Source organism: Malania oleifera, chromosome 2 (assembly GCF_029873635.1).
Source record: "Malania oleifera isolate guangnan ecotype guangnan chromosome 2, ASM2987363v1, whole genome shotgun sequence".
NCBI lineage: Eukaryota > Viridiplantae > Streptophyta > Magnoliopsida > Santalales > Ximeniaceae > Malania > Malania oleifera.
In genome coordinates this window covers 8189369-8214209 of record NC_080418.1, presented here as the reverse complement: position 1 = coordinate 8214209, position 24841 = coordinate 8189369, and the positions used below count along the sequence as shown (strand labels likewise).

At 35.6% G+C, this 24841-nt stretch overlaps 1 protein-coding gene across 3 annotated transcripts; it reads right to left on the bottom strand.

Moving 5' to 3' along the window:
- Positions 1–26: 26 nt before the first annotated feature.
- LOC131147725 (probable anion transporter 4, chloroplastic) lies at positions 27–23896 on the bottom strand. Of its 3 annotated transcripts, none has more exons than XM_058097262.1 (9): positions 23355–23896; positions 22064–22290; positions 21563–21920; positions 20355–20399; positions 20111–20257; positions 19462–19599; positions 19353–19386; positions 631–810; positions 27–443 (listed from the first exon to the last, which is right to left on the bottom strand). In XM_058097262.1, exons 1-9 carry the CDS (start codon positions 23802–23804, stop codon positions 433–435), a joined length of 1590 nt encoding a protein of 529 aa, XP_057953245.1. In that variant the 5' UTR covers positions 23805–23896; the 3' UTR covers positions 27–432. The 3 variants fall into 3 exon arrangements, with proteins under 3 accessions (XP_057953245.1, XP_057953246.1, XP_057953244.1); XM_058097263.1 differs by having other exon boundaries at positions 22064–22480; positions 22901–23713; XM_058097261.1 differs by having other exon boundaries at positions 27–810; positions 23355–23871.
- Between the last annotated feature and the right edge of the window lie 945 nt (positions 23897–24841).

Genomic DNA, 24841 nt, shown 5'->3' with positions numbered 1-24841 from the left:
TTGACAAACTGCAACAGAAACAGTGCTTCTGAAAACGGGAACTCTTAGTGGTTAGTTTTGACCTACATCTCACAACATGAGCAGCGAAAATAGTATTTTTTGCTTTATACACAGATGAAACTAAGATGTTAACACCACTTCCAACTGATATTTTCAAACCCTTGAATCACCCAAAACTAACTTTGTTCTTCTTCTGCGAGTAGCCAGAAGTGGAGACGTCCCCAGTATGACTTTATTTATTTTAATAATCATCTCCACTACAATTTATACAATAATACATTCTCATTTTTCAGTCCCAAGAAAAAAAATAAAGAGTAAAACCTCAGCATGGCGGGGATTTCCGACCCAAATATGCCAAGGATTCATCACTGCATTTGCTTCTGCAATTGGAAATGTTCATCATCATGGAATAGGCATTCTTTCAAATCTGGTTTATGAAGCAGCTGCAGCATTGTGAAACAATTTTCCGATCAGTCCATCAGGAAATAAAGTTACATGGAGGGGCTTCTCCCCTTCTTTCTTCCACGAATGACTCAAAATATCGAACAGGAAACTAACAGTCCTACTCGGCAGTCCAAATGCTAATATTATGTTGTTATTGATATCATTGGGGCAATAGGTGGGACTCACCTGTTTCATCAAAATTGACTCTCTCCCCAGTAGAAAAGAAGTCATAGAAAAGTGCAGAAAGAACATACAAGAGAGATGTAAGCAAGAGAAACCCCTGGAATGATCCCACCAGATCAACAAAGAAACCAGCTCCAACTGTCCCCAATATAGCAGCCAATGTTCCTGCAGTATTGGAAATTCCTAGAACCCACAAAAGAATCACACGTGATCAGTTGATAGCACTGACTAATATTGCACAATTTCTGTAATACTTTGTTAAACTTTCAAAACAAAAACGCATTTGTAGATTCTCAATTATTAATTATCTGCTCTCACCAAAACACACACACACACACACACACACACACAAAAAGAGCCTTGTGGATGCAGTGGGAGTCAGATTTCTTGACAGGCACTGAATAGCAGGCTGCAATACAAAATCAGTGCTTTGTGGGAGCTACTTCTCAAGGGTACTGAAAAAGGGCGAGAATACAAATCTGTCATCATCCAAGAACAGCAAATTTAGCCAAAACAAGGTGGGTTATCCGAAAGTGAGTTCTGAATGGAAGTATAGGAATCATCACTACCACAATGCAGTTCATGATTGAACTGTCTCACACTTATACAGAACCAAGTTTTGTATGATGCATCACCACCACATGAAGTGAATGTTGGATCAAAATTCAATTATGGGCTTATATGTTAAACAATTGTGTTGTGGACTATCTAAGGATAGGCCCTATTTAAAAGTGATCGGTTATTTTGGATAATGATGGGTTTTAATGTATCTGATAGGTTGTGGACCTTTAATGTGTAAATACTTTAGTGATAATTTCCATTTATTATAATAGGTGAAAACGAAAATACACATATATGGCCAACGGTTATATAAATAGTGGTTATGATCCCCAGATCACACAAATGGTTCCAAAATTTCTCTTTTGTCATCCCATCGCCAGAGAGAATACAGAGAATGCCAAAGGAATTCTCTAGATATTACGTGTTGATCTGGAAGGCCATTCGCACAATTCGACACATCTTGGAATGCTATGGATTCAGGTACGCTTCCGCATTTAATTTAATGTTCTTGATGATTTGACATGACTGATTCTGACTTGATGATGGTTTTCATCAATCAAAAGGAAATATTTTTTAAGATCTAACAAGTGATATCAGAGTAGCTTCATGTTGAATCATTGGGAAATAGTTTCTCAAGTTTAATTTGATTTGAATCAAATTAAAAGGGAGTTCTTGTTTGGGCCTCTATTATCTTCACGTTGATAGAGTTATTTTTTTTTTTTAAAAACAGTCCTTTAGTTCCAATTAAGAAACTGCTAGATCTTGTTTGCCCACATTCTGGAATATGGATCCAATTCGTACAAATGTTCTTGTTTGGCCTCTGTTGTCTTCATGCTGATAGAGTTATTTAAAAAAATAAATAAAAAATAACTCTTCAGTTCAATTAAGAAATTGCCAGATCTTGTTTACCCATGGAAAGATATTTTTGTTGCAGCTTAAATTTTAAATTTAAATTTAGTTATTTTATTTTGAGATAAAGATTTGGTTTGAATTTTTGTTTTATTTTTAGTAAATTCAAACCAAATTAAAATTATGGCCCAACATTTTATTTTGAGATAAAGATTTGGTTTGAATTTTTACTTTATCTTTTAGTAAATTCGAACAAATTAAAATTGGGTTTGGGCCCAATTTTTAAGAGAGGATGGTCAAATGATGGTCCATACGGTTTTAAGGTGGGGGGGGGGGGGGGGGGTGTCATGGGTTGCATTAGGATCTAAGTTGGGCAAACCCAACTTGGTCAACCCGTAGCAAACTTGGACCCGGTCAACCCAACCCGGTTGACCAATTTTGACCAGTTTGACCATATTTGACCAATTTTAACCAGTTTTTTAAAAAGGAATAAAGTTATAAAATAAATTCAAATATGGATATTTTTTAAGGACATATATATGTTTTGAAACGAAATTGATTAAAACAATAAGTCGCCAAAGTGACCACTCTTGTGGCAATCAATTTTATTTTAAAATATAAACGGCTTGTGTGCGTGTAACGTAACGTATGTAAAGATGATCGGCCTAAACGAAGATAAATTTTTTGACAAAAATTGCACACACACCTATGGTAATAAATGCGTGATAATTTTTTGGTCTATTTAACATGTGAATAATAATTCGGCCCAAAGGAAGATTTATTATTTGATATATTCTTATTATTAGCATTTGATTACTGCACCAAGATATCACTTACAAGTTAATATGTTTGTCCAAAGATAAAATATTAATGGAGTACACAATATCTTGAGATGAGAATTACCTGTTTTTTTAATTTAATTTTGGTTCAGGATTTATATGAGCTTACTTTAATTTTTATGGTTGTTTGTTATTCTCGGTTCAGCTATCACACCTGCTAATATCACATCCAACATCAATTCTATTCCTATGCTAAATGGCTCGAACTTTAAGTCATGGAAGGAGAACCTTTTAATTGTTCTTGGAGTCATGGACCTCGACCTTGCATTAAGGGTTGATTCTCCCCACTTATTACGGACAAAACTACCTCTGATGAAAAAAGGGACTTTGAAAGGTGGGAGAAATCAAATCGCATGTGTATGATGATTATGAAGAGAGACATTCCAGAAGCATTTAGGAGCACTATGTCTGATAAAATAACTACAGTTAAAAATTTCCTTGCCAACATTGAAAAGAGGTTTGTCAAGAATAAAAAGTATGAAATTAGTACACTCTTGACAAGCCTAATTTCAATGAGGTATAAAGGTAAGGCTAACATTAGGGAGTACATTCTAGAACTGTCTCATCTTGTTTCTAAGTTGAAAGCACTTAAGCTTGAACTCTCTGAGGATTTGTTAGTGCATTTGGTATTATTATCCCTTCTGGCACAGTTTAGCCAGTTTAAGGTGAGCTATAACTGTCAGAAAGAGACTTGGTCTCTGAATGAGCTCATCTCACACTGTGTACAGGAAGAGGAAAGACTTAACCAAGATAAGGCAGCGAGTGCTCAACTAGCCTTGACCTTCAAAGGAAAAAAAGGAAAGAAGAGGAAGAAGGATAAGACTGCTGTAGATACAACACCTCAAAAGAAACAGCAAAAGAAACCGACCGAACAGGAAGGTACAGGTTGTTTCTTCTACGGAGTTGAAGAGCATAGGAAGAAGCAATGCATTAACTATCACGACTGGCGTGCTAAGAAAGGTATGCTTCTTAATCTGGTTTGTTATGAGGTTAACTTAATTTCGGTACCTGAACACACTTGGTGGATAGATTTTGGTGCAACCACTCACATCAGTGTGTCTATGCAGGGTTGCCTGAATTGCCGAAAGCCAAATAATGCTGAAAGATACATCTATGTGGGCGATGGCAAGACAGTTCAAGTTGAGGCAATAGGACTATTTAGATTATTGTTAAAGACTGGATTTTATTTGGATCTTGTTGAAACATTTATTGTACCATCTTTTAGACGGAACTTGATTTCTATTTCTGCTTTGGACAAGTTTGGTTACTATTGTTCATTTGAGAATGGAAAATTTACTTTGTTCCATGATTCAAAATTGGTTGGTTTTGGTTCTTTATCAGGTTATGATAATCTTTATATGATAGATACAATTGCCTCATTTAATGAATCCATGCATTTAAGTACACGTGGTACCAAGAGAAAATTAACCGGGGAGAATTCAGCTATGTTATGACACAAGAGATTAGGTCATATCTCCAAACGGAGAATAGAGAGACTTATGTCAGACGAAATTCTAGACCCCTTAGATTTCACAAATTTTAATGTTTGTGTAAATTGTATTAAGGGAAAACAAACCAATAAAAGAAGATTTGAAGCCAATAGGACCTTGGACGACTTAGAACTTATACATACGGATAATCAAGGGCCATTCCCTATGGTCGCTTGGAATGGTCAACAATATTTTATAACGTTCATAGATGATTTTTCCAAATATGGCTATATATATCTCATTCATGAAAAGTCAGAGTCACTGGATGTGTTCAAAAACTTTAAAGCTGATGTGTTCAACTCAACAAAAGGATTAAAACCATCAGATCTGACCGTGGTGGTGAATACTATGGTAGATATGATGGTTCAGGTGAACAACGTCCATGGCCGTTTGCTAAATTCCTAGAGAAATGTGGTATTGTCCCTCAGTACACTATGCCAAGTTCACCCACTATGAATGGTGTTGCTGAGAGACGAAACAGGACGCTTAAGGATATGGTGAGGAGTATGATTAGTCATTCCACCTTGCCAGAATCACTCTAGGGAGAAGCACTTAAGACTACAGCATATATCCTTAACAGAGTCCCAACTAAAGCGACTGCCAAAACCCCTTATGAACTTTGGACAGGTAAAAAACCTAGTCTAAACCACTTTCATATTTGGGGATGTCTTGCTGAGGCAAGGCCTTATACTCCCAATGAAAAGAAACTGGATTCAAGGATGGTGAGTTGTCATTTTATTGGGTACTCTGAAAAATCCAGGGGGTACAAATTTTATGATCCTAGAACTAAGTCGTTTTTTGAGTCAAGAAATGCCCGGTTCTTTGAGAATGTCAAGTTTGCGGGGGGAGATATAATTAGGGACTTTGTCTTTGAAGAGGAATATGTAGATATTCCCACAGGTGTTGTTGGCATTGATTAGGATTTTGTTCTTGACCCTGTTCAAGACACATTAATTCAAGACAATGTCGTAGTACCTCCCATCCAAGAAATTATTCCAGAAGAACAAACTCTTAACACCTCAACGACCTATGCCATTAAGGAGATCCACTAGAGAGATAAGAAGTGCAGTGTCAAATGATAACATTGTATTTCTTCAAGAACATGAGGTAGACATTGGAGTGATGGAAGATGATCCTATCAACTTCCGTCAAGCCATGGTAAGTTCTAATTCTTAGGAGTGGGTTGATACCATGAATAAGCAGATTAAGTCCATGAAGGGCAATGACGTGTGGGATCTTGTCCCATTGCCAGAAGGTACGAAAACCATTGGTTGTAAATGGATATTTAAGACCAAGAGGGATTCAGAAGGCAATGTGGAAAGGTACAAGGCTCGTCTTGTCGCGAAGGGCTTTACACAGAAAGAAGACATTGATTATAAAGAGACTTTCTCTCCGGTTTCTTCGAAAGACTCTTTTAGGATTATAATGGCATTAGTAGCACATTTCAATCTTGAGTTACATCAGATGGATGTAAAGATAACGTTTCTCAATGGTAACATTGATGAGACAATCTATATGGTGCAGCCAGAAAACTTTGTGTCAGGAGACCCAAAGAATATGGTTTGCAAACTGAAGAAATCCATCTATGGACTCAAACAGGCATCTCGATAATGGTATTTTAAGTTTCATTAGGTAATTATCTCGTTTGGTTTTGAGATGAATTTAGTTGATGAATGTATATACCATAAGTTCAGTGGGAACAAATATATTTTTCTAGTTTTGTACGTGAATGACATCTTGCTTGCTAGCAACAATATAGGCTTATTGCACGAAACCAAAAGATTTCTAGCTAAGAATTTTGAGATGAAAGATCTTGGTGAAGCCTCTTGTGTGTTAGCGATACAAATACACCGGGATCATTCTCGGGGTACTTTAGGACTATCACAAAAGAGCTATATTGAAAAGGTTCTTAAAAGATATGACATGCAAGATTGTAAACCTAGTAATACCCCTGTGGCTAAGGGAGACAAATTTAGTCTCAATCAGTATCCTAAGAATGATTTTGAGGTAAAGGAAATGCAGAAGATTCCCTATGCTTCGGCTATAGGTAGTCTAATGTATGCTTAGGTTTGTATGCGTCCGGATATTGCGTACGTTACTGGGATGTTGGGCAGGCATTTAAGTAATCCAGGAGCAGACCATTGGAAAGCAGCTAAACGGGTCTTGCGGTACTTACAGAGAACAAAAGAATGCATGCTCACATATCATGAGTTGGATCAGCTTGAGATCATCAGGTGTTAGCCTTAGTGGCTACACCATCATTGTTTAATGTGTTTTGATGATATTAACCTATATGTTGTTCCTAGTATTTTCCTATCTTTGCAGATCATGTTTAGTACAGGTACTAGTACATGAATTATTGAATCGAAGGCAAAGATCGGACCGAGTAGACGTCAAGAAGGAAAGATCAAATGGACACGTACTCGGAATGACCCAAGCACAACCAAAGAAAGCTTAATTGTAGAATTATTTGTAATAAGAGTTGTGTGAGGTAGTATGTTTTGTAACTCTTGCGAGTGTGTTTCTTGCATGATTTTTGAGTAAGAGTTGAGCAAAGCACATGCATACTAGGACACATGAGTTTATAGGATTGCACTAAAGACATAAACACAAACTCACCTTTCATAACTTTCTAAGTTAAAACAAGAGTTTGTCAAATGAATCCTAAAACTCAAATATGTTTTCAAAAGGACAAGTTTTTAACATCCTAATTTTAAGAATATTTTTATACTTAATCCCGATTGTGTTAAAACAAGTTTAATGTCCTAAAGGTTCAAAGAAAGTCGAGTATATTTACAAAAGGACATACTAAGCATAGAAGATATCAAAATGGGTTTTCAAACATATTTTATTACTTAAAATATCTTATATTCAAAAGGAAACTCATTTGGACAAGTTTTAATCTTCATTAGACTTAATATATTCATATAATTTTGTCCAAGAATGATTTGAGTCATTAAAATACTTTTTGACAAGGAAAAACAAAGTAATCGTCACTGTCGTAGTGCAGTCTTGAGTCCTGAACACCTTACGGTATTTTGGGCATAACTTTTTTTAGAAAATTCTAAATGGGACGATCTTGGTGTCCCTGGAAAGCTAAGACAAAATGCCACAACTTTCATTTTGGTGACTTTTTTCTGATTCAGGGACCTCGTATACGAAATTCAGATTTTGTCGACGAATTCTGGGCAGAAGCGCTCCAATAGGCGGAAAACGGCTAGTTTGCCAAATAAAATATTTTTTCTTCCCCCCAACAGCTCCTAAAGTTATTGGGCTATAAATACAAGCTATTAGACTTGTATTAACAAGGTTTTGAAGGTCTTTGATCATTGTTAGTAAAAAACAGCATTTTATACAAAACCTAACACATTGCATATTAGTTCTTCATTACATGTGCTCATTCTCTCTTACTCACTTATTGTAATTGATTCAATTCTTGAGAGAATAGTGCGAGGTTTGAGTTGTGAATCATATTTGCTCATTGTAAGGAACATTCTTTGTAATTTTCCATCTTCTTGTGAAAGGTTCTTTGTGAATCGAATCGATAAAGGCTCTTTGTGAGCGGTAGAGATTTGTTCCCAAGTTTGTAAGGCTTGCTCCGCTGTGGAAGGAGCGATTAGTGGATTGTAGAATCCTTGGCTTGGTGCTAAGGCATAGACGTAGGATTGGTGCCGAACCACGTAAAAATATCAGTGTTGTTCTTTCTCTCCCTTACACTCTTTATTTTATATCTTGTGCATGATTTATATTTATATTGTGAAATAATTTTTTGTATCTTGCCAAGAGTTTTTATTTTGTAGAAAAATATGTATTCCGCAAAAAGAGTCTATTCACCCCCCCCCCTCTAGACTATATACTCCGGGTTGGGACTTCCAACATCAGGTATATTGACTTTGATTTTGCAGGATGCCGAGATAGTATGAAATCTACATCAGGCTATATTTTTTTGCTTACTGGAGGTGCCATCTCCTGGAAGAGTGCTAAACAGTCTCTTATAGCCTCTTCCACCATGGCAGCAGAGTATATAGCGTGTTATGGGGCGTCTAATCATGGAATATGGCTGCGGAATTTTGTCACAGGGCTGCACATAGTGGATAGTATTGATAAACCACTTTTATTTTGTGACAATAAATCTGCAGCTTTATATTCCAACAACAACAGGAGCTCGACGAAGTCAAAGCATATAGACATCAAGTTCCTAGTTGTTAAAGAAAGAGTTCAAAGTGATCAGTTGTCCATAGAGCACATTGGTACAAACTCCATGGTTGTGGATCCACTTACTAAGGGATTGCTACCCAGACAGTTTCATGAGCACGCTACTTAGATGGGTGTCATATTTCTAGATGATGTTCAGTTTTAGTGGGAGTTTGTATTTTATGGATGCTCTTTCGATATAGACATGTTTTTAGTTATTCCAGTTTATGGATTATTTTGAGGTTATTTTCTGCATAAATAAAGTTTGGTTTTCACACTCTGATTTATGTTATGGGTTGATCTCACTAAAGTTTAAGGTGGACCAGTTGGAAATAGGCATGTTAAGATCACATTACATGAAATTTCCATACTACACATCCACATCATGATCAATGTCATTCAGTTGTATTGGCATATGTCACCATTGATGGGTCGAGTTACGAATATCGTAACAAAGGCCGCTTTGATCCTATGTTAGTATAATTGATGGACCGGATTGGTTAGAGATACATTTCGGTATGGCAGTAAAGTTGAGCTCATTCGGTTATTTTTTGCAATACATAATTATGAGGTTACACATATAGCCCAAGTGGGAGATTGTTGGATCAAAATTCAATTATGGGCTTATATGTGAAACAATTATGTGTTGTGGATTGTCTAATAAGGATAGGCCCTATTTAAAAGTGATTAGTTATTTTGGATAATGATGGACTTTAATGTATCTGATAGGTTGTGGACCTTTAATGTGTAGATACTTTAGTGGTAATTTCCATTTATTATGATGGGTGAAAACGGAAATACACATATATGGCCAATGGTTATATAAATAGTGATTATGGTCCCCGGATCACACAAATGGTTCCAAAATTTCTCTTTTGTCATCCTATCGCCAGAGAGAATACAGAGAACGCCAAAGGAATTATCTGGATATTACGTGTTAATCTGGAAGGCCATCCGCACGGCTCGACACATCTTAGAACGCTATGGATTCAGGTACGCTTCCGCATTTAGTTTAATGTTCTTGATGATTTGACATGACTAATTCTGGCTTGATGATGGTTTTCATCAATCAAAAGGAAATATTTTTTAAGATCTAATAGTGAAGACCATCAAGAGTAAGGCTGCAAACGAACCCAGCTACTTGTGCAACTCAACCTGGTTAGAGATCGTTCAAGCTTATTCAATTTTATAAATGAGTGATTCCCAGCCCAATTTTGAGGCTTGTTCTTGGATAGGCTCATTTATGACATTTAGTAGGTTTGACTTAGGCTAGCTATTTTAGCCTAAAAGTGAGGGCTGTCTGGGCGTGGACATGTTTAAGCCAAACTTCATATCCTAAATTCAATGATAGGGCCAAGTCTCAAGTCAAATAGGCTGACTTTATGAGGGCAAAGAAACCCTAAGGCAATATTAGTCCAAGTTGCTTCTCACCTTTTGTCTAGTGAAAACCTAAGGGTCCGTTTAGTAGTTGTGGAAAATATTTTTCATTTTTCAGTGTAGTTTTCCTATAAATTACAAAAAAGTTAGCTAATTTTTCATTCTTAAAACATTTGCATGAAATAAATGAAATAAACAGTTTTGACACAATTTTCTTGTGGAAATGAGTTGATTTTTCATTTCTAATTTTTCAAATAATTACAAAATGCCACCTTATTTTCCAACTTTCCAAATTTATATAGAAAAGTTGGACAACATTTTTTCATTATTTTTCTGATTTCCAACTTTTACTTTGCGTATGAAAACAATGGAATTTGGATCTTGGACTTCAATTTGTATGGATTTTGTATTGAGTTTCTTCATTGTATATGAAGGTTTGCAGCTGGGTGAGAAAATTTTTTTGGAATAGTTTAGCAATGATGAAGCTCCTATGCACCGATTTGAATCTTCATTGATTTTGGGGAAATTTCAGTTGTTTTTTATGTTGGGTTGTTGATTCTAACCTGGTTAAAGTTTGGATTGATCATATTTGATAAAGATTTCCTGAAATGTGTTGCGCTGTATAGAGGTGCGATGAGTTGATTTAGAATTTTTCTGTGCTATTTGAGAAACCAACTGTGATTTCTGATATCCTCATTTTTGTTCTTGAATGGCATTTTGATACTGCAGTTGTTTGTTTGAAACATTTTTGTTCTTTGGAGGTTTATTCGACTCTTAGAGGATCTTTCTTGCAATTGTTGAGCTCGGACTGTGCTATTTTGGATTTGATGGATTCTAATCCTTCTGACAGTGAGATCAAGCTTAATACTGGTATAGAATTATCTTATCTTTCTGGTCATTCTAGTCAGTCAGTGAACAATACAGAAGGAAGTAATGATTTGAGCATGAGTTGGAAAGATTTGTTCAATGATGGAGGAAGAGAATTGGATGAACTGAAATTTTATAAACCAAACAGTGTTGATGAAAGAATTCTGGTCGACCCTCCAAAGAATATCTTTGATCAAGGGGCTAACAAATGGAATAATTCATTGACTGGCAAATTCCTCGGTAAACCTCTGTGTTCTGTTGAAAGAATCTGGAAGAAGGCTGGTACTGTTGAGATATTCTCCATTTCTTCAAGAGCTTTCCTGTTAATTTGCTTGTAACACTGTTAAAAATTGGATTCTTGATAATGGACCTTGGTTCATTAGCAATAATCCAATCTCTCCATCTCACTGGAATCCAATGACTGAAAGCACAAGCTAAAAATGGATAAAATTCCTTTTATGCGTAAACTTTCACAATATACCCTCATCAGTGTACTGAACTATTGATAGTTTGAGCTACAAAGCTGGATTGGTTGGAAGACCATTATATTTGGATACCTACACTAAGCAAATGAGAAATCTCTCTTCTGCTAGGATCTGTGTTGAAGTGGATATACAGTATGTTTTACCTCACGTGGTTGACATTAAGATTCCCAATGGTGAGATTCTTACAATTGATTTGCAATATGCATGGACCCTATAAAATGTGGTATTCGCAAGGTTTTTGGACATTCGACCAAGAGTTGTAACTCTCAGAAGGAGTGGGTTGCAAAATATGATAATCTGAAGTTGGATGACAAACAAGAAGCTAAGATGATTCAGACTAATCAAAAGGAAAGCAATAAGGAAAGTGACACAAAAGAAAGTAAAGAATCTGTTCATAAACTCATTTGGAATTCTGAATCAGGTGGAGGCTGATATTGATGTTATTCTAGCAAATGCTGATATAGCTAATGGTGCCAAACTAAGAAGCAAAGGGAAAGAAAGAGTTAACAATGATGAGCAGTTCTGACAGTAAGTGGTAAAGAGGAAAGGAAATCTCCTCTTTTCTTGTTTTGAAAATATGCAGAAGACAAGGAGCAGAGTGAAGGAAGGAGTGCTGAAACTAAAACTGATTCTATTTTGGGGGATGTGAAAACTAAAAGGAAGGGCAGGCCTCCAAAGAAACAGGTTCCACCTGAGGATATGTCTAAACTTCTATCCAAATGAGTATCATTGCAAATTGGAATGTGAGGGATCTAAAAGATCCCATTAAGCAAAGAGAAGTTTGCAAGTTCATTAATAAGCATAAGGTTATATGATGGGAATATAGGAGCCCAAGATTAGATCAACAAATTTCAATAAAGCTGTCAAAGTCATTCAGAAAAATTGGATTTTCTTGCATAACTACATGGCACAAGACACTCTATGTAGAGTTATGGTTGGCTATGATCCTAACATCTACAATAATAAAGATATTAGAAAGCATGCTTCAGCTATTTGATGGACCAAGATACTGCTTTACATTTTTTACATGCATTTAATGATATTTTGGAAAGGAAAAAGCTTTGCACTGAAATGTTAAATCTTTAAAATATTACTGCTGAAAGGCTTTGGATTGTTATGCGTGATTTTAACACACTAAAGGATTCCTCTAATAGTAGCAATGCTATTAATACTATGGGAATGGCTAGTATTAATGACTTCAAAGATGTTTTATATTATATTGGCTTGGATGATTATCCTTTCTCAGGGCCTACTTCTACATGGAAAAATAGAAGATCTGAAAATTTCATTGCTAGAAAATTAGATAGAGTATTATCTACTCAGATTTGCAATGAAGCTTTTAAAAACATGATGGTGGAGTTTTTAATGCCTAGTTATTCTGACCATTGTCCTGCTCTTATAAATCTGAATTGGAACCAAGATTTGTCAAGGAAACCAATTTTCAGATTCCTGAATTGTTGGACAAAAAAAGAGGAATTCAAGAAGATAGTTGCTAATTCTTGGAATGTGCTCGTTAATGGTACTCCAATGTTCAAACTATTCAGGAAGTTGTGACATTTGAAAGCCTATCACAGGAGGCCACTACTCAAATATGCAGGGGAAATTTTTGGCTGCTGAACAGGAAATGCTGTTTGCTAAAAAAATATTACATTCACTCTCAGGTCCTACTAAGGTAAATAAAAAAGTTTAGACCTGTATGAAGCTTCTGAATTTTGAAGGAAATATGTTACAGCAAAGGGCAAAAGCAACATGGCTGAAGTTAAGTGACAAAAATAACAAGTTTTTCTCAAGAATCTTGTGGGACAAAAGGGTTAAAACCCAAATAAGAACATTAAGTGCTGCTGATGGTACTGGAGTAACTTCTCAAAAAGAGATAGCTGCACTGACTGTTAATTATTAACCTAGTCTATTGGGAGAAGAAAATGATGAAATTCAGCCCTGCAATATTGATTTTTTGAAGGAGATCATTCATTTTCCTGGACAGGAAGAGGGTTGCGTCAGGTAGCTGACAGCCAGCGTAAAATTTGTTAGGTCACTATGACATGAATCCTTACCGAATATTTGCTGGGACGTCCCCTACGAGTGACGTGTTGCACTTGTACTACCTGGGTGTAGTGAAAAGTGGGTGAGGGTAGGCTAGGTCGTTTTCCTGAAGCAACACGATGGGTCGGCACCTGGGTACGGTGTCAAATACGCGATGGATCCTACACCATTCTAGATGTGGGTAGGTAAAGAAATTAGTCCAGGAGACTAGGATTAGATTAGCAACTTAGAATATAGGGACAGTTATGGGTAAAAGCATGAAAATTGTGGACACAATGATTAGAATAAAAATTAATATAATCTGCCTTAAAGAAACTAAGTGGGTGAGCGAGAAAGCTAGAGAAATAGATAAATCAGGATTTAAACTTAGGTACACTGGAAAAGAAAACCATAAGAATGGATTAGGAATTATTGTAAACAAAAACTTAAAAGATAACATTGTAGATGTAAATAGAGTAGGAGATAGAATTATAAAAATCAAGATGGTATTAAGTCCAGAGATAATAAATATCATTAGTGCTCATGCTCCTCAAGTAAGCTTAGCAGAAAATCTTAAGAAACAACTTTAGGAAGATATGGATAATATTATACAAGGCATATCCAGGACTGAGAAAATATTCATAGTTGGAGATTTGAATGGACACATTGGAAGGAATAATAAAGGTTATGAGAGGATACATGGAGGATATGGATACGAAGACAAAAATGAGCTTGGGGAGATGATCTTACACTTCGCTATGTCATATGATTTTACAATGAGTACTTGCTTTAAGAAGAGATAAGAACACTTTAACATTTAAAATTGGACAAAATAAAAGTCAAATAATTTTTTTCTTAACTAGAAGGGTAGATTGTTAATTATGCAAGGATTGTAAAGTTATTCCAGGTGAAAGCTTAAGCACACAACATAGACTCCTAGTGTTAGATACATGTATTAAAAAAGGAAGAGAAAAGATAAAATACACCAGTATAAAAGAACTAGGTGGTGGAACCTAAAGGGAGCAAACATAATAAAATTTAAATAAAAAATGATCAAAGATGGTCATTAGACTATAGATGATGGGATTGATACAAATACTCTTTGGAGTGGGATATCAAAGATAGTGATTAGACTATAGATGATGAGATAGATACAAATACTCTTTGGAGTAGGATGGATAGCTAGCTTTATTAAAAAATAACAAAAGAGATTTTAGGTGAATCAAGGGGAAGATTCTCGAGTAGCAAAGAAAGTTGGTGATGGGATAAAGATGTCAAAAAAGTTGAAAAGACTAAAAGAATGTGATATAAAACGTGGAAAAAATGTAGAAACATGGATAACTTTGAAAAGTATAAAGAGATGAGAAAAAATGCAAAAAAGATCGTTAGTGAAGCTAAGCATAGATCATTTAATAATTTGTATAATAGATTATATACAAAAGAAGGGGAAAGAAATGCATTTAAACTTGTTAAAGCTAGAGGAAGAAAGAGTAAGGAGATAATGTAAAATGTATACAAAGTGAGGATGATATTGTCTTAGTTAAGGAAGATGACATAAAAGAAAGATGGTGAAGTTACTTTAGTAAGTTGTTTAATGAAAACCAAATAGAAGACTTAAACTTAGAATTGACAAATGAGAAAAAAACTAGAAACATGAAATTTATTCACAAAATTAGAGTTAACAAAGTTAATTTTTGCACTAAAGTAGATGAAAAATGGAAAATCTATAGCATCGGATAACATCCCAATTGAAGTTTGAAAATGCTTAGGTGATAATAGAATTATATGATTGACTAATTTATTTAACACAATTATGAAAACTAAGAAAATACCAAATGAATGGAGGAAAAACACTTTAATAACTATGTACAAAAATAAAGGAGAAATTCAAAATTGTAATAATTAACGTGGAATTAAAATTATATGTCATATGATGAAACTGTACGAAAGGGTAGTTGAACAAAGATTAAGACTAGAAACAAAGGTTTCAGAAAATCAATTTGGTTTTATGCCTGGGAGATCTACTATAGAAGCTATAAATCTATTAAGAAGATAAATAGAAAAGTTTAGGGAAAAGAAGAGAGGCTTGCATATGGTATTTATTGACTTAGAGAAAGCATATGTTAGGATACCTAAGAAAGTTTTATGGTTTTAAAAAAAAAAAGGATATATGTAGAAGCCATACTAATGTCATTAAGAATATGTACAATGGAATAATGACTAATTTAAGAACTATAAATGAAGACACTCGAGAATTTCCAATCACCATAGGTGTGCATCAAAAATCTACTTTGAGCTTTTATCTTTTTTTCTTTAGTGATGGATCAATTGACTAAGAGTATCCAAATGAGATTCCATAATGTATGTTGTTTGCAGATGATATTGTATTGATTGATGAAATTAGGGGCAAAGTAGAGACTAAGTTAGAATTATAGAGAGAAGTTTTGGAATATAGAGACTTTAGGATAAGTAGAAATAAGACAAACTATATGAAATGCAATTTTTGTAATAGTAGGAGGAATATTGGAAACAAAGTTAAACTTGATGATGAAGAAATAAATAACACTTGTAGATTTTGATACCTTGGATCTATTATGCAAGATGAAGGAGAAATTAAAAAGGGTATAATGCACAGAGTGAAAGCAGGTTGGGTAAAATGGAGAAGTGGTTCAAGTATGCTTTGTGATTGTAGAATACCCTTAAAATTAAAGGGGAAGTTCTATACGATGGCTATAAGATTAGTTATGCTATATGGATCAGAATGTTGAGCAACGAAAAAATAGAATATCCAAAATGTAAAAGTTGCCCAGATAAAAATGCTTAGATGGATGAGTGGTATAATACTGAAAGATAAGTTAAGAAATGAACATATTAACAATAAGTTAGGTGTAACTCTTATAGGAGATAAGATAAGTGAAGGATGACTCAGATGATTTGGGCACTTGCAATGTAGGTCACGTAGTGTGTCAGTGAGGAAGAGTGAGTTACTGTGAGGGGCAGTAGAAAGGGTAAGGGTACACCTAAAATAACTTGGAATGAGATAGTAAGGATTTAATAGCCCTGAATTTGTCAAAAGAAATAGTACATGATTGCATAAATTGGCGAAAAAATGATGCATATAACCGACTGCAATTAGTGGGACTTAAGGCTTGGTTTTGTTGTTTTTAATGTTGTTGTATTCGTTTTCCTGGACAGAATAGGAAAAAACTATTCTTAGTAAGTAAATTGATGAGCAAGAAGTCAAAAGGCTATCTTTTCTTCTGCTGATGATAAGGCTCTAGGTCCTAATGGTTACAATGCCAAGTCTTTCAAAAGCTGCTGGAAAATAGTTGGAAGTACTATTACCAAGGTCATATTATCCTTTTTCAAAGACTCTAAAATACTCAAGCAGGATAATTCCACTCTTATATCTTTGGTACCTAAAAAATCATTCGTCTCCTAGGAAATTCAGACCTATCTCTTGTTGCAATCTGGTATATAAATGCATCAGGAAAATTATGAAAAACAGGCAGCAACATTGTCTTGATTCTTTTATAAGTTCAAATCAGACTGATTTTATCAAAGAGAGGAGCATTCAGGACAACATTTTATTAGCTCAAAATTTGTTACATGGTTAAATCAATTGGATGCCAAATCTCCAAGATTAGCCCTTAAAATTAATTTGATGAAGGCGTTTAATTCTATTCCTTGGGGATTCTTATTCCAGTTATTAGAGTGTATAGAAACTCTTACAAACTTTGTTGGGTGGATTAAATAGTGTATTTCTACACCCTCATATTCTGTTGTTGTCAATTGGTCAATTGAAGGTTTTTCAGAGGTAGAAGGGGAATATGACAAGGTGATCCAATCTCATCTTATCTCTTTGTAATGATTATGGAGGTATTAACAAGGTTGCTTCATTATTCTATTATTCATGGCAAGTTATCTTTTCATCCTAGATGTAAGAAAATCAAATGTACATTGCAAATGATTTACTAATGCTTTCTAAAGGAGATATTGAATTAGCTAGAATCATTAAGATTAAGAGTACTCTCCACATCTTTTACAAGTTGACTGGGCTGAAATGTTATCCATTGAAGTCCAGGACTTTTCTGTGCTGGTTTATCTAATGATGAGTTGCAGGAAATTTCTTCTTTGCTGCAAATGCCTCACAGCCAACTTCCTATCGGATAATTGGGTTTGCCATTAGTTACAAAAAGGAAAAAAAACACTCACCTCCCCTGAGGTTTGGCAGAAAGACAGGGACCTCCCCCGTAGTTTCAAAAATGCCAAAGACCTGCCCTCAGGTTTCAAAATTGCCACAGACCTCCCCTGAAGTTTGCCAAATAAACACATTTTTCCCCTAAAAGAACTTGTATTTTTGCAAAATACAAGGGCAGGTTTGTGTATTTTTGACAAACCTCGGTGAGGTCCTCGAGATTTTTAAAACCTCAGGGGAGGTCTTTGGAATTTTTGAAACCTAAGGGAGGTTATTGTATTTTTACCAAACTTCAAGGGAGGTTAGTGTCTTTTGCCCTTACAAAAAGGATGAACTGAGCGGATTGTGATATGCTAGTTGAAAGAATATCAAGTAGAATGAGCACCTGGACTCATAAATACTTATCTTATGCGGGAAGAATTCAGCTAATAAAGTCTTCTTCAAAGTATCTTTGGCTATTGGGCATCTGCAGTTTTTTTGCCTATGTTATTATTGAGTTGGAAAGGAAGGTTAAGGGTTTTTTTTTTTTTTTTTTGTCAAGGGGATCAACCTAAATGCAAAGGTAGCTGATATTATGTCTGGGAATTTTTGGAGGCTGCCTAGAAGTACTCTGACAGGGTTTCCTCTTTTCACGTTAGTATGGGTCCTCCAAATAAAGAAATTATGGATTGTTGGTTATGGAAACCTTCCCATTCTGGTATTTTCTCTTTTACTCGACTTGGGACAGCATTGGTTGCTTGGTATAAAATATTATGGACTAAACAGAGTGGCCTTAAACACTGCTGTGTGGCTTGGCTGGCCATTTTTAACAGACTTAATACAATGGACAGGATTGCTAATGGGAGAGTAAAGTCGATTGTATCTGTAAGGTTTGTTGTTTACAACTTGAAAACAGAGAGCAATTGTTCTTTGATTGTCAAAAATTGAGGCAGGGATTTATGGCAGCTTTGGTTGATTTGAATATGCACCAAATATCTTCCAGTTGGAGAGTGTTTAAGCTTTTTAACTGGTATGGGAAATAATCTTCAAGAGAAGAAGTACAAACTCTCGTGGACTGCAGCTATACAGTAGTCATGGAGGGCCAGGAAATGATCTTTTGTTTTAAGGGAAGGGGTTTGATCATGAAATATTAGCTGGTCTAATTACAAGTTCAGTTAGGGCCTGTTTCGATTAGCTAAAATTTGTGCTTTGCTTTACCTTTTTGTTTGGCTTAGGCCTTGTGGTTGGCAGTTTTTGTTTTATTTTCATTAAACCATTTGTATGGCAATATTGACTTTTACCAGCTTGGTTTAATATATGTGCTTATTTCTAACTTATGTATAAAGTCTCTTTCAAATCCACAAATCCAAATTCAAGTCCCAAAATCCATGATTTTGAATATTACCCTATATAAATTATGAAAAATTGAAAAACAAGTTGTCTTTTTTGTGATTATTTTGACACTAGAAAGAAAAAATGATTTTTTTTTTTTTTGCACATTTAAACAAACTCTTTATTTTCTACATTTTCAATATAACTAAATGGGCCCCAAAGCCCCTAACTGTTTCTCGGATCTCCCAATGAGAGGTTCCGAAAGAATCAAGCCATTTGTGACCATAGCTCGGCTCGATACGGGCAGCTCATTCATTTGCATAAATAAAGAAGCTTGAGCAAGTATATTTAAGCTTGATCTTAGCTTGGCTCCAGCTCAAGCTTGGTTAAAATTTTAATCAACAAGCTTAAGCAAGGTAAAGCTCGCTCAGCTTAGCTCATTTGCAGTCCTAAATTCAGGAGACATGATAACTCAGTTTACTAATCAAACCAAACACATTAGGTGCATGACGGAAGAGGTAATTGAAAGTACCGTGTAGAACACCAGAATACTGTGGAGCAATCTCCTGGTAAGAGAGAAGTATGAGCAATTGTCAGAAAAATGGGAGAATTCGTAATGGTTTCCAACTGAATACACTGACCTGAAGGTTCACAAGAAAACCCGAGTGACTGAAAGATTTTAATCCAATTGCTAAAGTAAGCCAAGCAGATGCAATTGATGCGCTCTTTGCTGTAGTTAGACCAACAAGTGCAATCCCAGGACCAATGAAACCAATTGACTGCAGAGATGAGACACATCAAGTGCTGACTTTTAGCATAAGAATACCCATGATAAAATGAGGTAAGCAGTAAGTCTAGAAACTATTGAAACAGGAAAACACTAGTAAGATAATAATATTAATCTAGTGCCATTTCATATGATTTTTTCAAACACTTCATAATAAATTCACTACGTATGGCGGGAAAAATACAACACAAGCAATGTATCAATCTTGCTTGATGTTAAAAAGTCCACTTTATGGACAACAGTACGACGAAGCCTTTTTTTAGTTATATCAAGACTAGACTTTGAAACTATACTTCGCTTTTTGAACTAAAACGGAGATACAATCACAATACAATTGCTTTTTTTTAACAAATAAAATACATAAAAATTTTATTAGAAAGTTAATAGGAATGTTTTATAACTTCATTTCAGTCATTATCACTATTTCTCCATTTGCGATGCAAATAACTTCAAAAATATAGATTATGTTAGACTAAATTTAATCACGGAGACAACTAACATACCTGCATGATTTTGCGAGTCAAAGTGACACTCATACCTCCCTGTATCAATTTGTCTGACCAGACACCACCAAAGTACCCCATAAATGCCATCACACTCCATGGAATGGCACTAAACCATGCTGCTTGTCTTAGGTCAGCATGATATACCTGCAGCAGAGAAGCATTCACAGAGTAAATCTTCATCAAGTGCATATTCTCATACGTATGTGCCTATCACATCAATAGCCATGATATATATCCTTACCGTGTTAAAGTAAATGGGCATCCATGAAAGAATGACAAAAAATCCCTGCATATTGAAATTAAGAATATGGATTAACTTACATAAACATAGTTTACATTATGCGTGTAGAGTGCTTTACTATGTTTTAAAAGACTTGTACATAGGACTGCAAATGAGTCAAGTCATTCAGAATTGTTTGACTCAATAATAGCTTGATCAAAATTGTTGACTAAGATAAATGAGCAAAGCTTGAGCTTAGGTTTGAAGCTTAAAAACGAAGAGCCCGTTTGGTATTGTTGCTTTTTCTTGTTTTCTGTTTTTGTTCTTGCACAGTGAAGAAACAGATTATAAAAATACGTTTGTTTATGTTGCCAGTTTTTTGTTTCTTTGTCGATTTTCTGCTGTTTGCGAAAAAACTAAAAATCAGATTTTATGGTTTTCAATTATTTTGGCAACCTGTTGCCAAATTTTTTAATATCCAAAAATAGTTTATTTGGATTAAATCATTCATTTCATACACTTTAAAATTAAAATTAAATGATCATATAAATTTAAATGTCATTGAAATAAAAAATATTCATAAATTTCAAAAACTAATAATAAAGCCAATTACAAAATATTTTTAAGCCAATTATATTTTTACTATTTTTCAATTGTCATACATAATTTTTTTTTATAAAGTAAATTTTACAATTTTATTATTTTAATCATATTTTTATAATATTATTTGATTTAAAGACAAAAAAGAACATTTTTTTAATTATTTTTAAATTTATTTTAGTTTTATAACTATTAACTAAATAGGTCTCTAGTTTTTGGTTTTTCGTTTCTGTTTCTGGTTTTTAATTTTCGTTTCTAATTTTTGTTTCTCTAATTTTTGACAGTGATACCAAACGACTCCTTAATAAGCCCAGCCTGAGCAAGATCATAGTCAGCTCACCAAGCTGACACGCTAGTGCATTTATAAGCTCAATACTAGGTTGGTCTGATAGGGCTATGAACTAACTCATTATCTTAATAAAAATGCTTGTTTACAGGCTCAAAACTCATTTTACAACTCATTTAAAATTACAATTCTATTATTTTGCTCCATGCTGGTAAAACAATCTCGGCATTTCTTTAGACTTTAATCAAAATTGGGACTAGGGCCAACCAAACCCATGACAATCAATAGTTTCAAACCAAGATCAGCATGGCTCTTGAGAAAGAGAGAGAAATGTGTGAGATACCCAGCTATGCATGGAATTTGCAACAATTAGGGACCATGTTGGTAGCTTTGAAAGCAAGCGCCTAAAGGGAGGTATCACTTTGCCTGCCTTGGGTCTGTTCTCTACCATAAGCCTCTTATTTAGTATATAGTCCAACTCATATTTTGATATTTGAGGATTTTGATTAGGAGTACTTGATACTGCAGACACCCACACCAAAACCCAGAGGAATCCAGATAATCCAAATATTACAAATGGCCCAAAGAGACCACCCTGTGACATCAGGATCGGAGAGAGAGTAAGTCCTATTGCACTTCCAAGCTGAAACCCACCCATTGCGATTCCAACAGCTCTGGATCGTTCTGTTTGAGGAAACCATCTAAAAAAATATTTCAAAAAATTTCTTCAACATATTAGCTTTGCCAAAATATTTAATGTGAAGAATAATGAGTGGAGAAGGTCATCGTGTGGATCAGCAATAAAATATTATCAACACACAACAAGTTTGCAGAGCTTCCATACCTTGCTACCATGTTGTTCATGCAAGGAAGTGCAACCCCTTCTGCAATGCCAAGCAAAACCCGCATGGCAAGCAGAGCCCAGAGAGAAGCTTCTGCTGCCCAGGGAGTGAGAAATGTAGCTAATGACCACAGTGCCACACCCCATGCCATGACTCTCTTACCACCATAATAGTCCACAAGAGCTCCCCCAGCTATTGGAGATATTAGGTATCCCCAGAGGAAAGATGACTGCCATTAGTGGCTATTAATGAATCAGAGGTGATAAAAAGCAATTGATACTGTTGTACCAGGAACAAATTTCTCGTTAGCAAAGTCTTTTTCACTAGATTTATCGAAGCCCAATGGCAGGCATTCACATACTAGGATCGGGTTTACATGGACAACTGAATTGTCCTAAGTAGAATATAAATAAGCACATCTGCACACAGCAGTCAGAAAGTCAATGCATAAAACAAAATCTGCAGTATGAAATGTTCCACAACAATCATATCGCAGACAAAAAAACAGATAATTCCTTTATAAGAAAGTCATTCCTGGAATTAAAATTCCTTCCTCAGCTGAGGTTTGTCATGTATTCATCATACAATAATAACTTAAACATGTTTTTCCATTACTAACAAAGTAAATTAAGACATGGCTGCTTTCCATTATATAGTCTCTGTATAATCTCAAATACAATCAAGAATAAAAATTATTCAAATTAGATTCACAATGAAGAAAAATCTAACATTAATGATTTGTAAAATAAAAATTGAATTAATAGATCAATTGCAACTTATGTTTTCTTACTCAATTTCTTTAATAACCAAATAATAAAGAATAAATTCTTTTCTATTACCTTCTCTTTCAATCTTTACTTAGTTAATTCCAAATCCACACAAATTCAAATCCAATGCCTGAAATCCAAGCTCCCAAAGTAGGGTTAGTGTTTTTCAAAAGTCTACGATCAAAAACAAAAACTTATTCAATTTCGATTGGAAAAATTAAGAAAAAATCAAAGAACAATGGCATGCGAGGTAAATTTTCATTAATTAATTAACTATATATTTTATATTCTTTCTCAACGTCCTGAATACCCAAACAAGAAAAATGAGTTCTTTTATAATTTCCTTTCCTTATGTTCTCAAATTTTGAACTAAGTCCAATCGAAGCCTTTTTCTGGCTTCCAATTTTCCCTCCAGCATTATTCTCTATTCATAATGCTTCTTTCGAAAACCTCACACCTATTATTCATACTATTCATGCATGCCTAAACTTTTAAGAACCAGGGGGAAATAAATCAACAAAGTCACCTGAACAACGCCGGCGAAAGATCGGCTCCATCCGTGAGCCAGAGACAAAGGAACAATCGCCACCGACATAACAACTCGATCGGCGTTGCAGAGTGCCAAAGCCAGTCCGAGCATCGCGACGACTTTGATTCGCTCGGAAGTGATGAACTCAGCAAAACTCGACTCCGAAGCCTCGTTACCTGCCGGCGGCGGGCCGCTCCCCAAGGACTGGGCATCGTTCGAGGAAAACCTAGCTCGAATTGACCGGAGCTCGGACGGCTCATATCGAAGCTTAATTCTCAGAGGATTCTTCGGATAAACGTTTTCGAAATCATTTCGCTTCGATGAATTGGTGAAAGGAGAAGAAATTGGTACGCGAGTGGATTGGAAATCGAGAATCTTGGGAAATAGGGAGGTAGTAGGCGAGCAGCGGTGGCAAATGGGGCGATTGAGTGCTAGTCGAGAGCTCATGCTGCCGCGGTCGGAACTGATGAGTGACGACGAAGAGTCCGGACTGGGTGCTGACAAGGAAGTGACTCGGTCGTGTACGGTTATATTCGTATAATGATAAAAGGAAAAGAGAGTTTTGTACGATAACAAACACCTCATTTTTACCGACTTTTTTCTATAATTAAAAATAAATAAAATATAAAATAATACTTTGAAAATGAAATTATTTTCCAAAATAATGCTCACGTAATCTCGCAACTTCATGTTGCTAGACTTAAATTAGTGGCCACTCTGCTATCGACGCGTGGCAAAGAAAAAAACAGGGGTAACGTGACGTGTGGCGATGGGTGAACAAATCTCGCAGGTCCAACCTGCGAGATTTGAGAAGCCATCGAACGGAGAAGCGACACGTGGCTATGAGATTACGAGCGATCGTGACACGTGGTAAATCTCGCAGGTCCAACCTGCGAGATTTAAGAAGCGATCGAACGGATCGGCGACGCGTGGCTGCGAGATTACGAGCGATCGTGACACGTGGTGACTCTCGCAAGTCCAACCTGCGAGATTTAAGAAGCAATCGAACAGAGAGGCGACGCGTGGCTGCGAGATTATGGGCGATCGTGCCACGTGGTAAATCTCGCAGGTCCAACCTGCGAAATTTGTTTTGAGCGCTGAATTCCTCCCTGAGCCTTCTCAGAACACAATCATGCAGAGGAGAAGAGAAGAAAAGTTGCAGACCTTCCTTCGAGCTTGCAGACGACCGTTGCGTTGGCAGGTGACCGTTCGAGGTGCAGGTGACCGTTCGGGCTTGGGCGAAGGCGAGGCGAGGTTATTTAAGAGCCGAAAATGGGGTATGTTATTTAATATTTAGAAAAATAACGTGAATATTTTATTTAACTTACTGAGATTTATATGAGATAACTGTTTATGTTTTGAGTTGGTTTGATATCACACGCCGCGTTCCGAGTATTGGGTTCATTGCTGCATCTAGAGGAAGGTTAGTTTTTTTAATTAATAATGTCATTATAGTTTATGTCTTTGATAGTATTTGTATATAC